Below are 15,583 nucleotides of genomic sequence, written 5' to 3'. Positions count from 1 at the left end.
AATGTCTCACCTAAAGGACTTAGAGTCTCATTGGTCAAACTACTTATTACTCCGCTTGAGGGACTTAGAGTTTCCTCGAGATGGAGTAAGAAATACGAATCTCGACCAAGAGACGTGACATAAGTCTTGCCTTAGAGACTTGGTTTTAAGTCTTGTCTGAGGGCTCGATAGAAGCCCCGCCCAAGAGGGTTTATGCCTCGCCTAAGGGACTTAGAGTCTCATCGTCCAAGCAACATATTACTCCGCCTGGGGGACTTGGAGTTTCCTCAGGCGGGACCAAGAATTATGAATCTCGCCAAAGAGGTGTTAAGTCTTGTCTGAGGGCTCAATGGGAGTTTCGACCAAGAGGGTCAATGCCTCGTCTAAGGAACTTACAGTTTCATCGGCCAGGCTACATATTACTCTGCCTGATGGGCTTAGACTTTCCTCGGGCGGGACTAAGGAATATGAATCTTACCCAAGAGGTGTGATTGGAGTATTTCCTTATAGACTTGGTTTTAAGTCTTGTCTGATGGCTCGACGGATGTCCCGCCCAAGATGGTCAATGCCTCGCCTGGGAGATTTAGAGTCTTATTAGCCAAACTACATATTACTCTGCCTAAGGGATTTAGAGTTTCCTCGACGAGACCAAGAAATATGAATCTCGCCCAAGAGGCGTTACTGAAGTCTTGCCTTAAGGACTTGGTTTTGATTATTCTCTAAGAGCACGATGGAAGTCTCGCCCAAGAGGGTCAATGCCTTGTATGAAGGACTTAGAGTCTTATAAATATAAATCTCGCCCGAGAGGCGCAAATGGAGTCATGCCTTACAGACTTGGTTTTAAGTCTTCTATGAGGGTTCAATGGAAGTCTCACCCAAGAGGGTCAATGCCTCGCCTAGGGGACTTAGAGTCTCATCGACTAGGCTACATATTACTCTGTTTTAGGAACTTAGAATTTCCTTCAGAAGGACCAAGAAATATGAATCTCACCCAAGAGACGCGACTAGAGTCTTGCCATAGAGACTTGATTTTAAGTCTCGTCTGAGGGCTCCATGGAAGTCCCACCCAATCAATGCCTAACATGAAATTATTATTTATTAATTATTATAAAAAATTTATTCGAATAAAACCCGTCCAACACAAGATTATTTACCTAATATATCAAACTTCTAATCACTTATTTAAAAGGTCAATAAATTATTTACCAATTACAATTGTATTCATAGCAAATATTTTTCTTTTACTTATATTTCTCATTTATATAAAAAACAAAGTCACACCTCTTTTTAATTACAACGCACATCAGATCTTAACAACCATCATTGTAACTGAAGTGGGCATCCATTGATCATCATAACACTTGTCACTCATCCACCATATATCTTTGAAACTCTGAAACGTGTGGTTCATCTATTTAAAGATAGTGTGTATTTTCAACCAACCATAAATTTGATTAAATTTCTCCACCGCAATATAAATTTTCACACTATGCAAAGAATAACAAACCCCTCAACACATCTATTAATTATCCTAAGCTGTCAGTACCACAATTCAGAGACAGAATCTATATAAATTAGAACTTGTGGTCACAATATTTTTCTTATCTTGAGATACACACATGACTTGTTTCTGCTTCCTAGTTGATCAGAGAATAATTGTTCGACGGAGCAAGCCGGTGGCAGGAACCTGTTCTCGGTGTTGCAAAGGTGCAAGTGTGGCTGATATGATTACACAAACAAGATTTTGCTATGTTCCTTTCTACTGTAGTTCTTGGAAAGCTATTGTATGTACTTTTTGTGGAGCTATTCTCAAATCTTACAGATAAACAAACAACATCACCAAATTATTACCTAATACTGTATTTATTAAAACTTGTATACACTATACTACTATAGTAGATTTCTTCTGTATTAAGAGATTTGACATGAATTTCATGTAGTGACTTCTTGTTTTAAATCAAGCAACACAACAAAATATACAAAAAATTATGCAATGAAGTATTTTGAAAATTGAGAAACACTTGTTTTTCCATTTCAATACGCAACGACATATCATAGAAGCTACGGTCCCATAGTCTTTTCAATGATTTTATCAGTGTTATGCTTATATAGGATAAAAATACCGATGGAAAGAAGAGGCTGCAATTGTATCTCACATGTATATAGGATATAAAAACGATATCAGATAATGAAATATATATATATATATATATATATATATATATATATATATATATATATATATATATATATATATATATATATATATTAAAAAAATCAAAGTACTAATACTATACAGAAAAAGAATAATCAAAGTAGTATTTAGAAAAATAAAAATGAAAAAGTGAAATACTACTTATTTCAAAACTATTTTATTTTATTCAAGGAGCAATTTTTAAGGCACAAATACAAATGAAAATTGGTTGGACACACAAATGAAAATAAATAAATCAAAAAGATTTTAGTCAAATTATTTTATATTATTTAATTTTAAAAAATGTATATATTTATGTGAGTGTGTTTAAATGATACTTATGTGCTCACGAAAGCATTTCACTTATCAAAGTGACACGCATTATAGAAGTATCTAATGATTTGATAAACAAAAGCATTAGATAATGTAAGCTCTCCTACATAGAGTTTTTAAAGGGTAAGGATTCTCAAGACCTTTATGATGGGAAAGGTAGTGTAACTTTACGCAAAAAATAATAAAACAAAAGAGGGATGATATATATTTTGGAGAAAAAAATGTGAGAGAAAGTAAATCATAAGAGATAGAGAAAGTTAGAGAAAGATAGATAATTGAAAGTTAAAGAATTCAATCCTATTTTGAATGGGTAAGGATTGTCTACCTATATGGATGGAAAGGCAGATTAACTTTAGACAAAAAAATGAATAAAACAAAAAGAGATGACTAAGATATTTTAAAGTTAAAATAGCGTTTTTAGCAAATCTTTTATATATTTTTTTTTTTCAATTTTTTTTGCATAACTTTGATAGTTTGGTATATAATATTTCAATGGTTAGGGTTTTAGGTGATTATTCTTAGTGATCATATATTTTTATTTAAGTATTTTTTTTCTCATTTTATATGGTCGGATATAGTCTAAGAGTGATTTCAGAATCTATTTGTATTTGTTTGTATTAGCACAAACAAACTTTGTGTTCCTGGCATAGCTTATGCCTTATTTAGTTATCAATTCAATTAATTTTGCTTTTCCAAAAAAATGACTGAGTGATTATGCTATGATTTGACATGTTGATGTCTGATCTATTTGAAGGGTTTGTAATGATGGTATGTTTAACGATAATCCAACAATTGGGAAAGAAGTGGAAAAGATTGTTTTTTTATCTTCGAATTGGTTTGTACATAAAATATAGGCAGATTCATGTACTTTCTCTTATAGCTTTCAGAACCCTATTATCTACCTTAATCTATAACGAATCAAGTGTTCATCTTGATACTGAGTTTAATAATGGTCGTGATTCTTTATTCTCTCTTGACTGCCTCTGATCAGTTGATGGTAGTTATGACAGCCTGAGATCTAACTCGAACCCTATAGATTAGATTCTAGGTGTTTGGATGTTTTTATCATGTGAGATCTATCTACATGTTTAATTGTTTTGTCGCATCTTTATTCTTTATTCTTTTTTATTTAAGTATTTTCATTCAATTGTTTTACTAGCTTTCTTCGTCTATTTTGTTCTTTTAAGCAATTCTACATTGTACCTTTTAAACTTTATATTCAACTGTCCTACATTCAAACACTAAGTTATCAAACATGAATTCTCAAACCTTTAAACTTTTGCAGAAAAGTGTTTGTGCTTTATTGTCTGTTTTGTTCTACACACATGCAATGTTTTCAATGTTTAAGTGTTTATGCGCCTGAGGAATGGTAAAATTCTTGAGATGGCTCGTCAATCATCAAAAAATCCTTCCCTTCCCCAGAATGACGCTCCAAATATAGAAGAACAACCAATCGAATCGACGGTTGGTGGTGCAGGTACTTCAACATCCGTTGGAGTAACCACCACTGTTATCAATCAAATGACAGTTTCAACGACATTACCAGAAGTGGTGATTCCCCCACCATAAACAACGAGCTTTCCAACTACTCCCAGGGTTACACAAACTACTATAGGAAACCCTAGTCCTTCTTTCCTCCCAAGCTTTACGCTCCCCCTAGTAGTAGCGAATATCAATTTGGCATGCCAACTACAATGATGGCGGGTCTACAAACTAATGCATCTACCTATCCAGATAATGCAATGGCTATTGCATCTCCTCCTAATCAATACTTAGCACCGGGATATGATATAAGCTATCCCAGTTGAGTGGCACAACCCCAGGGAGGATTAGGATATGCCCATTAGGTTATGCCATCATTAATTGTTTAACAAGTAACCTCAAACACAAGAGGGGGGAATTGTGATTATTGAAAAGTGTGGATACTTTTCCTATTCTCGATTAAGATCGTGTTAGTAATGTTTTTGAGAAGTAAAGCGTAGCGGAAGTAAAGTAAATAAAATACATTGCAGAAAATTAAAGAGAGTAAGGATAGAAAGATTGCACCAGAGAGTTGTCCAAGTTTTGTTGAACGTTGGCATAGTCCTGTCCCTAAGAGTTCATATTGAGATTTTTCACTATAGATCATGAGCTTTTATCAGTTATGCCCACGAACCTTAATACGATCTGACCTTTTGAATTTGATCAAGCTTATTCTCAACCTCTGGACGGATTTTACCCCAACTTATTCTAATGAAACTCTTTAGAGATTTACGACTGATCTCTTTAAACAAAACCAAAGCTTTTGACTGGCTAAGCTTAATAAACAAATAACGGAGATTTATGGTTGATCTCAACCAAAACTTAATCTCTTAAAGGTATCACACCCTTAAGACTATCAATGACCAGCACGACCATTTACAAAATGATATTCTCCTCACAAATAAAATTTCACTCCAAAGCACTAAGCCAACCAAAAAGTTGAAGAAATTTTCTAGAGAGTGAAGGAGAAAAGAGAGATAAACTCCAAACAAATTGAAAACATTTGAAAGTGGCGTAATTTCAAATGAGGGAGACCTCCCTTTATATAGTAGTTGATCGATGGGTCGGATCGATTATAGAGGTTTTAAATGTGCTATCATTTTTTGATTTTGTAATTGGTTAGCACTTATCTAATTTGTTGATTTAATCAATTAAAAAATACTTTTTAAAATAATATGCAGCCCAAAAAGGAGATGTAAGATATATAGCCGTTTTAGGTCATTTCGGTGTTGTTCCCATCACTTGGTTAATTGATTTTCCGTTTTCTAATGGATTAGCATAACATTCTAATCGATTAGATAGCAAAAAAATATTTTGGAAAGAGTTTGGAAAAATTTCTTAATTACTTGGCTTGGTTTAGAAAACAATTTGCATGATGAACATATTTTGAAAAATATTTTTAAGTGTGTGTATGTGTGAGTTGCCTTAGTACTCTTAATTTACTACCTTATTTTTAGAGTATTTAGTTCACTCAAACAGACCGACAAACAAGACTTGAAGAACTTTCAAACCTTTCCCCATAGAGGCTTCAAGACTTCTTGCTAGATAGTATTTGTTTGTATAGGCACTTTAATCTCGAGTCCTTTTATGCAAGCACATATGGATCCTCATGTGCTGCCGTCATTAAACTTTCCGATCTTAATCTTTAAAGGTCTATTCCCTGCAAAACAAGGTTCCACATTAACTACTAGTTCCCTTTTGGCTATGAGGCAGTAAATGGCTGATAGTAACCATGATATGGTCAATATGCTTACCTAACAAATTGGTATTGTGTTTAATCTTCTGGTCCAAAACACAAACCATACCTACCAATAATTGGCGCATTAAATGTGTCGAATTGCTGGATTCTTTGGTGCTCCCCAAGCGCCTATTTGACCATTCCCCTAAATTCAAGCAGTTGGGCAATTAAAAATCCTGGAGTTGCAAACAATGAAGGTTTTCTCAATAACCAAGTGCAATAACAGGTTATGCCATAACCACTCGAATAACCTATACAAAGGGTAGTCGAAGGAGACCGAGTTCGAAATGGCCCAGAGGTAGTATTGATCAATAGGAACCCGGATATAGACCAAGTGGTCTGGAGAGTCCAACAAAACAATTGCGGGGTGGGGAAAACTAACATAGCCAATGTGGTTGAACAAGTGTTAGCCCAAAATGATCTTAATGTTGGTCTTCATAGGCCGAATTTAGAATCTGTCTTGACTGAGTGCGTATTATAGACTAAACTCCCAAGGGGTTGAAAAATCCCTAAATTCACCAAGTTTGCAGGAGATACTAGTGAATCTATTGTCTAGCATATTGTTTGATATCAATCAGAGGCAGGTGATCTAGCCAATAATGATAACTTAAAAATGAAATATTTCCCTAATTATTTAACTAAAAGTGTTTTTACATGACTCACCACCCTTCCTCGAAACTCCATATACAATTAGAATCAACTAGAAAGAGTGTTCCATAAGAAATTTTATATAGGTTAGTTAAAAATTAGCCTGAAAGAGTTAGCTAACGTGAAGAGAAAATTCTTTGAGTCAATAGATGATTACCTCAATAGGTTTAGGTTAATTAAGTCAAGATATTTTACTCAAGTGCTTGAACATGATTTAGTCAAAATGGTTGCGGGCGGCTTAGATTATTAAATTAGGAAGAAGTTAGATACCTAATACCTAAGGGGTATGGCCTAATTAGCATACAGGGTTCGACAAGTTGAACGACTCAAGGCTGAAAAGGCTAGATGAAATCGACACCCTAGGAAGGAAAAAGTTTATGATCAAGAAATTGATATAGTTTTTGAATGTGTTGAAGGAAATGAGGTTAATCTTGAAGAATTAAAGCTAGGGCCGTGTAGCGGGGAAAATTTGATATCGAAGCCATGGGATTGACTCGACTCAATATTTCAGTGAAAGTCGCCATTTTTCTGTAGCGGGGAAAATCTGATATCGAAGCCATATGATTGACTCGACTCAATATTTCAGTGAAAGTCGCCACCGCGCTTTATTGTTTCCAAAGGGAATGGGAAAAGAACGAAAAAAAACCCAAAGTTTGTTTTTTTTTTAAAAACAAAAAGAAATCTTAGGTACGGGTGTTGATCATACAAGGGGAAGGTTTTAAGCACCCCTCATATCTGTGGTACTCCACAGGAACCTTTTTGAAAATCTGTGTCGTGTGTGCTAAAAAACGGTTTATTTTATTTTTTAAAATAAGCTCGGCAAGACATTAAGTCTTGTGCCTACATACCTCCTCGGTGCAATGGAGAAGTCAGAGCTAATGTAGTTCCGCTTAAAGGGAAAACGTTTTAAAAACGAATAAACACTTTATCATCGTCGGAGAGAAATACTCAGCCATTGATCTTGAGCATGAGAACAAATGAGTTATTTGCATCGCTAATGAAAGAAGGGCTCCAACTCGGATAAGATCGACGAGTATGCCACTAGCTCTCTCACGCGGAAAAAATCTCATTATATCAATCAATTTCAAAATCGTGGGGTATAACCATTCGTTTCGACAATTAACAGTGTCTAAGTATGTTATCAAAGTTGTCAAGTATGTTATCAAAGTTAGTAATTAAGATCGATGGTGAGTGAAGGATGTTCTCGAATTTAAAGTCAATGGAAACTTATAAGAAGCTTGATAAAATCATAGCGACTACACGATAAATTTCCATAAGTCTTAAATCAACCGCATACAATTCTCTTCCATATTTGATCTTTTTTATTCGGGACACGAAATATTGCGCTATGTTAAGCAGATCGCCAAGTGATTTATGTAGAAATCACCCTACAACGAGGCCGGTCAAAACTTTATGTGTTAATGTATGCGAGAGAAGCGATATGTAGATCACTCTCCGAAAGCAATACCGCACGAAAAGAAAAATGGTGAGTGATCTAGTCTTTACCAAGAATCCATAAGAATTCTCAAGGTATTAAGACTTTCATCGATCAAAATAAAGAGAAACAAAAGATGGAACCACATTAAAAGCTCCTTTCATCCATAATTTCAATCACTTAATTTTGCGGATTTGGATTCTCATCCTATCGACGCCCTAAGTCCATTGAAATTAGAGAGAAATTAGGCCTCTAACTTGTGATTCAAAGAAAATATCAAAAGAATGGAGTAGAAGATGAGTTAGAACCAAAAACAAGTAAAAAACCACAAAAATCAGCATTCTGCCCAGTGTAAATCGATTTGCACAGAGTGTAAATCGATTTGCATAACTCTGTTTTCAAAATCTGCGCAGTTTTCAGTTGTGTAAATCGATTTGCACCAGATGTAAATCGATTTGCACAACACAGTTTTCAAAAAAACAACAAATAAAGAGAAGAAAACTTGTTTAAACATAAAACCAAACACCTTGTGATCTTGGATCAATTTGTGCACGAAAATGTATCAAGTAAGCAAGCAAATCTCATTAATATAGCACCAAAGGTGCATCAAGCATAAACAACAATGGATCACATCTTGAATTATGGATTGGATCTAGAATTTTACCAAATATTTCACAAACTTTGTATCTTCTTCAAGAACACACAACCACAAGCCTTGATCTCTCACAATTGATGAAGAAAAGTAGTGTTTATGTTGAGGTTTAGCTCTAAATTAGTGAGGTTCAAGATGTGACTCACTAATTTGTATGGAAGAAAAAGAGCTTTGAGTGAGGGGTTTGGAAGAGGTGAGGAGAGAAAGAGCAAGAGTTTTCTTGGCTATCAAAGCTTGAAAAATGAAGAGGGGAATGCCTCAATTTATAGGAGCTAGGCTTGGGAATTTTTGTGGCTTGGAGTTAGGATTGGAAAATGGTTTTGGAGCCAAAAATGAAATCCAATGGTCTTGATGCAATCACATGAGGTCTCATGATAAAATGATGTAGGAAATCAAATGTAAGAACTAAGTCATGCTTCCCATGCTTGCAAATGATGTCAACACTTTCAAAAGCTGAAATTTGCCTTCATTTTTCCAAATTCGCACCGGTGCAATCGATTTGCATCTTATGCAAATCTATTTACATAGCTAAAAAAGGCAAAATCTGGGGCAAAAACAGTTATGCAAATCGATTTGCACCTTATGCAAATCGATTTGCACTGATGGCAGAAGCAAAATCTGGTGCAGAATCAGTTGTGTAAATCGATTTACACCTTATGCAAATCGATTTGCACAGTGCAATTGTTGAAAAATGCTCCTTTTGATGGGTAGTTTGACTTGATACCTACAAAACACAAACATACAAAAGCACAAGGCAATATTTTTGGTATTTTGGTTAGTAAAACATATATATACAAAAAACATTGGTGTTCGATAATCCTTCTTACAGATGAAATGAGCATAACACTGAGAGCAGAGCTTCTTGATTGATGATTGAAATGCAAATGATGTATGACCTTAGGGTCAAAAATTGGGGTATGACAGGCCGCCATATGTCTGTAAGGTTTTAAGACCTTCAAACAGAAAAAATCCTATCGAACCAAGTAAAAACGATAAATTTATTACAAAAACTTATACATATGATGTAACCAAATGTGACGAAATTTTTTATCTTTCATTTGTCGATAGTCAAATCATAGTACCTAAAGGCCTAAAGATGCCACCATTAGAAAATAGGAAGAGGAAAGGTTTTTATAAGTATCATAACTTCCAGGGTCATAAAAAGTCTTGTTAGATCAAAGGTTTTGATATTGGATTAATCTCGCAAAAACATGGTTTTTAACTGATGTTGAGCAAGATGTTGTTACATCTTAACCAACTGTCATGACAGGTTCTTCTGTCATGAGTTTTGACAGATGTTCTGCTAGATGTTGTGACATGCTATACCAGAACATCATGATAGTGCAAACTGGTTTTAATCCTTGAAGATTTGATTTAAAAATATAAGATTCTGGAAGATTCAGGAACTCATACAGACATAGCCAATCAAGGATTTTTTAGGGACAATGAAGATTTGATTTGGTTTAATAAAAAAGGATCTTTGAGACTTTTTTAGGAAACTTGGATTTGATTTTATTTGTTCATATTTTATGTGAAGATCTTGCAGCTAAGGGTGGCAAAACGGGTCGCCCTCCCCCCTTATGCCCGCCAAAAAAGGGTGGGGAGGGCAAGCCCGCCAAGTCAAAGTGGGTCGGAAAATCAAGCTCGCCCTGCCAAGGTGGTGGTTTGGCGAGTGGCGGGCTTGCCCGCCTAATTTTTTATTAATTTATTTTATGCTTTTTAATAGATTAATAGACTCTTTTTACCTTTCAATTAAATTTTTTTACTTATTTTATAAAACAATTTTTTTATAAAACATCTATTTAACAAAATTCACTTAAAAAAATGTTGCATATATTTACAAATAAATGTATTAATTAAACCATCAAGCATTAGAATTACTAGGAGTAACTAATGGCGGACGTAAGGCGGAATAAGGTGAACGAATAGGCGATGCGGGGTTTGGCGGGCGACGGGTTTTAGCGGGGCGACCATTGGCACGCGACAGGTTTTGTTGGGCTGTGGGCCTAAATGCCACCCTTACTTGCAGTTGATTGAAAAAGTCGAAGACTGGATTTGTTTCAGAGTCCAAGCCCATATTGCAAGAGTCTATAAATAAGGACTTGCTAAACCTAATATAGCAAGCATTCGCAAGGAAAATCGTGAGTGAAATAAGGGTTTAGGTTTTGAGAGGTGTTCAAGTTCTTGGTGTTTTCTTTGTATGTCACTCATGTATCTTTTGATGCATTGAGTTTGACTGATTGTTACTTAACTGTTTGTCAAGTTTTTTTCTCACTCTTGAAGCGTTTGAGCAAGAGGGTTGAGTATTGTTCTTGATTGGAGATTTTAAGTAAGATCAAGTATTGTTTATTGGAAAATGTAATTTCTATTTGGTTCTTATTGTCACTGGGATTGTGACAAGTTTTGGTACAGTTGTTGGGATTCTAACTATTTTTATCACTGAGGTGATAGTGGGAAGCGATAGGGGGTTCTCATATCTAGGAGATTCCTAGGTAGAAATTGCATAGATGTAGTGATTAGGTGATAAGTTGTAAATTATGACTATTTAGGCTTTGAAATAATACTATTATAGTGGATTTCCTTCCTGGCTTGATAGCCCACAGAGCAGGTGATGTTGCACCCAACTTGGTTAACATTTGATTGTGTTGTTTATCTTTGTGAAATTTATTTTCTACACAATTTGTTTTCTTCCAGCAGGTTATGTTATAACATATGTCCTGGCATTGTGATTTGTGTTGAGACATATGTCTTAACATCAGTATCGTAAGTTCCAGAATTTCAATTGGCATCAGAGTAGGAACCCTGTTTTTTTATTGGGTGAGCTCTATGGAAAATATTTTTTCTGATACTATGGATTTTGAGGAAATATTCTCAGACACCATTGTGTTACTTAGGAGTCAATTCAAAAGAATATTATAGAGACTGGAAAGAAAGGAAAGATCAAAAGTCAAGAACATCTCATCTGACATCAGCAATAACCACGAGTTCCAAAATAAAGGAATTTAGTTCCATGAATGTGAAGAATTTGGGCACATGATGAATCTGTTGAGGAAGAATATGCTAAGACTGTAGATTCTAAGGAAGACTTCTGAAGTGAAGAGATATCTCATGATGAATTGAGTACCTCTTAAAGAGAGCTATGCAACAAAAGTAAGGAAGTTTATCAAATAGGAGTGAAATATAGAATGATCATATCTAAGTTCCAAGCTGAGAATGAATAATACCTTATTGATAACTTTAACTCCAAACTAAAGTGACCTTATTAACATCACAACTTGATAATTTGATTAAGGGTGTTAGGATGTTGAATAATGGATTTGATGTGCTGAATGATATTCTTCAAGAGGTAAGAGGAAGAAGAAGACATAATGGGATTGGTTTTAGCCGTCATGACATTGAGGCATATGACAGGTGTGATGAACTTATTGGAAGATATTAAACCTCACACAGCTAGTTATGTTACTTTTGGAGATGATGCCAAAGGAGTAATTAAAGGTATTAGAATACTGGCTTGTGAAGGTTATCCTAAGCTTGATAGAGTCTTGTTTGTAGAAGGTCTGACTGCCAATCTGATAGGTATTAGTCAGCTATGTGATCAAGGTTTTAAGGTAAAATTTACTAAATCTAAATGTCTGGTCACTAATAAAGAGAATGAAGTGCTAATGAAAGGAGACAAGTCTAAAGATAATTTATACATGTGGACACCTCAAGGAATTAATGATACCTTCACCTGCATGTTGTCCAAGCAAGATAAAGTCAATCTATGGCATCAAAAACATGGTCATTTACATTTGAAGGGTATGAAGAAGATTGTATCTAAAGAAGTTATCAGAGATTCCTAAACTAAAAATTGAAGAAGGAAGAATCTGTGGAGAATGTCATATTGGAAAGCAAACCAAGATGTCATACCAAAGGCTTCAACATCAGACCACTACAAAAGTTCTGGAACTTCTTCATATGGATCTGATGGGACCTACCCAAGTTGAAAGTTTTTGTGGAAAAAGGTATGCTAATGTTGTTGTTGTTGATGATTTTTCAAGATTTTCTTGGGTGAAATTCACTAGAGAAAAATCAAAGGTTTTTTAGGTATTCAAGGAGTTGTGCCAAAAGCTTCAAAGAGAGAAGGAAAGCAAGATTGTCAGGATCAGGAGTGATTATGGTAGGGAGTTTGATAACAACAAGTTTGAATTTTGTGCCTCTGAAGGTATTAGTCATGAATTCTCCTCTCATATTACTCCCCAACAAAATGGATTTGTGGAAAGAAAGAATGGAACTCTACAAGAATCCCTAAGAGTCACTCTTCATGCAAAGAAGTTACCATATCATTTTTAGGCAGAAGCTATGAATACTGCTTATTATATCCATAATAGAGTTACCTTAAGCACTGGAACAACAAATACTCTATATGAGTTATAGAAAGGAAGGAAACCTACTATCAAATACTTCCATGTTTTTAGAAGTAAGTGTTACTTCTTAAATGGATCCAAAGAGTGATGAAGGGATATTTCTTGGTTACTCTACAAATAGCAGAGCATGTAGATTTTTTAACACTAGAACTCAGGTCATGATGGAGTCTATAAATGTTGTGGTTGATGACTCAAGCACAGACAATGATCATAATGTCAAAGACAATGTTGGAACATCATTCCAAATGGATGATGAGCTAGAGAATGTGGAATAAGATGACACCAATGCTGAAATAAATGATGTTGAACTTGAGGACATTTAAGTCATAATAGCCCTTCAATAGGAACTCAGAAAGATCATCCTAAAGAACTCATTATCGGAAATCCTAATTAAGGGATTACAACTAGATCAAGGGAAATTATTTCTAACACTTGCTTTATTTATAAGATTGAACCCAATAATGTAAAGGAAGCCTTAATTGGTGAATTCTGAATCAATGCCATGCAAGAAGAACTTAGTCAGTTTAAGAGGAATAAAGTTTGGGACCTAGTTCCTAGGCCTAATGGAACTAATGTTATTGGTACAAGGTGGGTATTCAAAAACAAAACTGATGACAGTGGAGTTGTCACCAGAAATAAGGCCAAACTTGCGGCACAAGGCTACACTTAGGTTGAAGGAGTAGATTTTGATGATACCTTTGCTCCTGTTTCTAGATTTGAATCAATTAGACTTCTATTAGGAGTGGCTTGTTTACTAAAGTTTAAACTGTTTCAAATGGGTGTGAAAAGTTCCTTTCTAAATGAGTACTTTTATGAAGAGTAATCAAAGAGATTCACGGATCCTACTTATCCAGACCATATGTTTAAACTAAAGAAAGCTCTTTACGATTTGAAGCAAGCTCTTAGAGCTTGGTATGAGAGGTTGAGAAAATTTCTTGTCAACAATGGCTACAGGAAAGGAGGAATAGACAAGACCTAGTTTGTCAAGGAGAAGGATGGAAAACTCATGATTGCTCAAATCTATGTTGATAATATTGTGTTTGGAGGGATGTCAGACCAGATGGTGGAACACTTTATCAAACAAATGCAATCAAAATTTGAGATGAGTCTTGTTGGTGAATTGACATATTTTCTTGGACTTCAAGTTAAACAGATGGATGATTCCATCTTCATCTCTCAAAGTTAGTAAGCCAAGAACATAATGAAGAAGTTTGGTATGGAAAATGCAAGTCACAAGAGGACACCTGCTTCTACTCATTTAAAATTATCAAAGGATGAAGAGGGTGTTACTGCTGATCAAAGCTTATACAGAAGTATGATTGGGAGTTTGCTATATCTTACAACTAGCAGACCTAATATCATATTTGTTGTGGGTGTGTGTATAAGATATCAAGCTGAGGCAAAAACAAGTCACATCAATCAAGTGAAAAGGATTTTTAAGTACATTAATGAAACTTGCAACTATGGTATATGTTATACTCTCATGGTTCAGGTTCCATGCTGATAGGTTATTGTGATGCATATTGGGCTGGTAGTGTTGATGATAGAAAGAGCAGTTCTAGTGGGTGTTTCTTCTTAGGAAATAATCTGATTTCCTGGTTTAGTAAGAAACATAACTGCGTTTCTTTGTCTACTGCTGAAGCTGAGTATATTGCCGCTGGAAGTAGATGTTCACAACTAATGTGGATGTTACAAATGTTGAAGGAATACACTGTCAAACAAGATGTCATGACATTATATTGTGACAATCTGAGTGCTATCAATATTTCAAAAAATCATATTCAACATAGCAGGACCAAGCACATCGACATTCGTCATCTTTTTATCAGAGATCTTGTTGAAGATAAGGTGATTACTCTAGAGCATATACCCACTGAGAAATAACTGGCTGATATTTTCACCAAAGCTTTGGATGCAAACCAGTTTGAAAAGCTTAGGGGTGAACTGGGAATCAACATTATGGAAGAGTTATAGCTATTACAGTTATGGAGGAGTGCAATTGCCACTGCATTTTTCCTCTATTTTCTAGTGCTTCGGAAGCCTAAGAAAATTGCTATTGTTAAAGGATGGAACAAAAGGTCTCTGCAAGACAGCCACAAGGAGTGCAGAAGGATCTTTGACAGGGGCAAGAGGTGAAAGACCACCTGAAAGAAAAATGAGTCAGATCTTACAGGATTAAAGAAGGAATAATGGAAAAAAATAAATGAGTAAAAAAAGGAATTAGAAGATTCCAAAACGAACAAATTCAAACTTGATTGAAAAGCATCTTTCGGATTCTCGAAGAATTAGATGTAAAAGGATTAATCAAGAAAGATTTACTTTTCTAATTATAAGATTATAATTGGATGCATATATACTTGGTAAAAGTAAAAAAGAATCATTTTCTCCTTTGAGAATAAAAAAAGGAAAGTGTTTGTGTTCAATTGAAACATGAAAACGTGACTGACTGAATTAATTTTCGTTATTTTAAGGGAAGAAGTGGAGATTATCGAACGAGGAAAAGGATTATGTCGAAAGAATTGAACAAGGAGCTGTATGTGATGAAAATCTCATGTATGTTTCTGTAGAGTGGCAGTAAGGATGACTTATCTGTCAACTTTTCCACTATTACCCCTAAAAAACCAAACTCTGTGTTACGTAAAGTTCCCAGAGTACGCTTAACCTTTGGATTTGAAAT

General features: G+C 35.0%; 1 protein-coding gene across 1 annotated transcript; it reads left to right on the top strand.

Moving 5' to 3' along the window:
* Positions 1-1,426: 1,426 nt before the first annotated feature.
* LOC131617406 (uncharacterized) lies at positions 1,427-2,158 on the top strand. The gene has a single exon (XM_058888697.1). It carries the CDS (start codon positions 1,599-1,601, stop codon positions 1,803-1,805), a length of 207 nt encoding a protein of 68 aa, XP_058744680.1. The 5' UTR covers positions 1,427-1,598; the 3' UTR covers positions 1,806-2,158.
* The last annotated feature ends 13,425 nt before the right edge of the window (positions 2,159-15,583 follow it).

Source organism: Vicia villosa, linkage group LG7 (genome assembly GCF_029867415.1).
Source record: "Vicia villosa cultivar HV-30 ecotype Madison, WI linkage group LG7, Vvil1.0, whole genome shotgun sequence".
NCBI lineage: Eukaryota > Viridiplantae > Streptophyta > Magnoliopsida > Fabales > Fabaceae > Vicia > Vicia villosa.
Note: the sequence above shows the minus strand (reverse complement) of the source record. Positions and strands in the feature narration are given on the sequence as shown.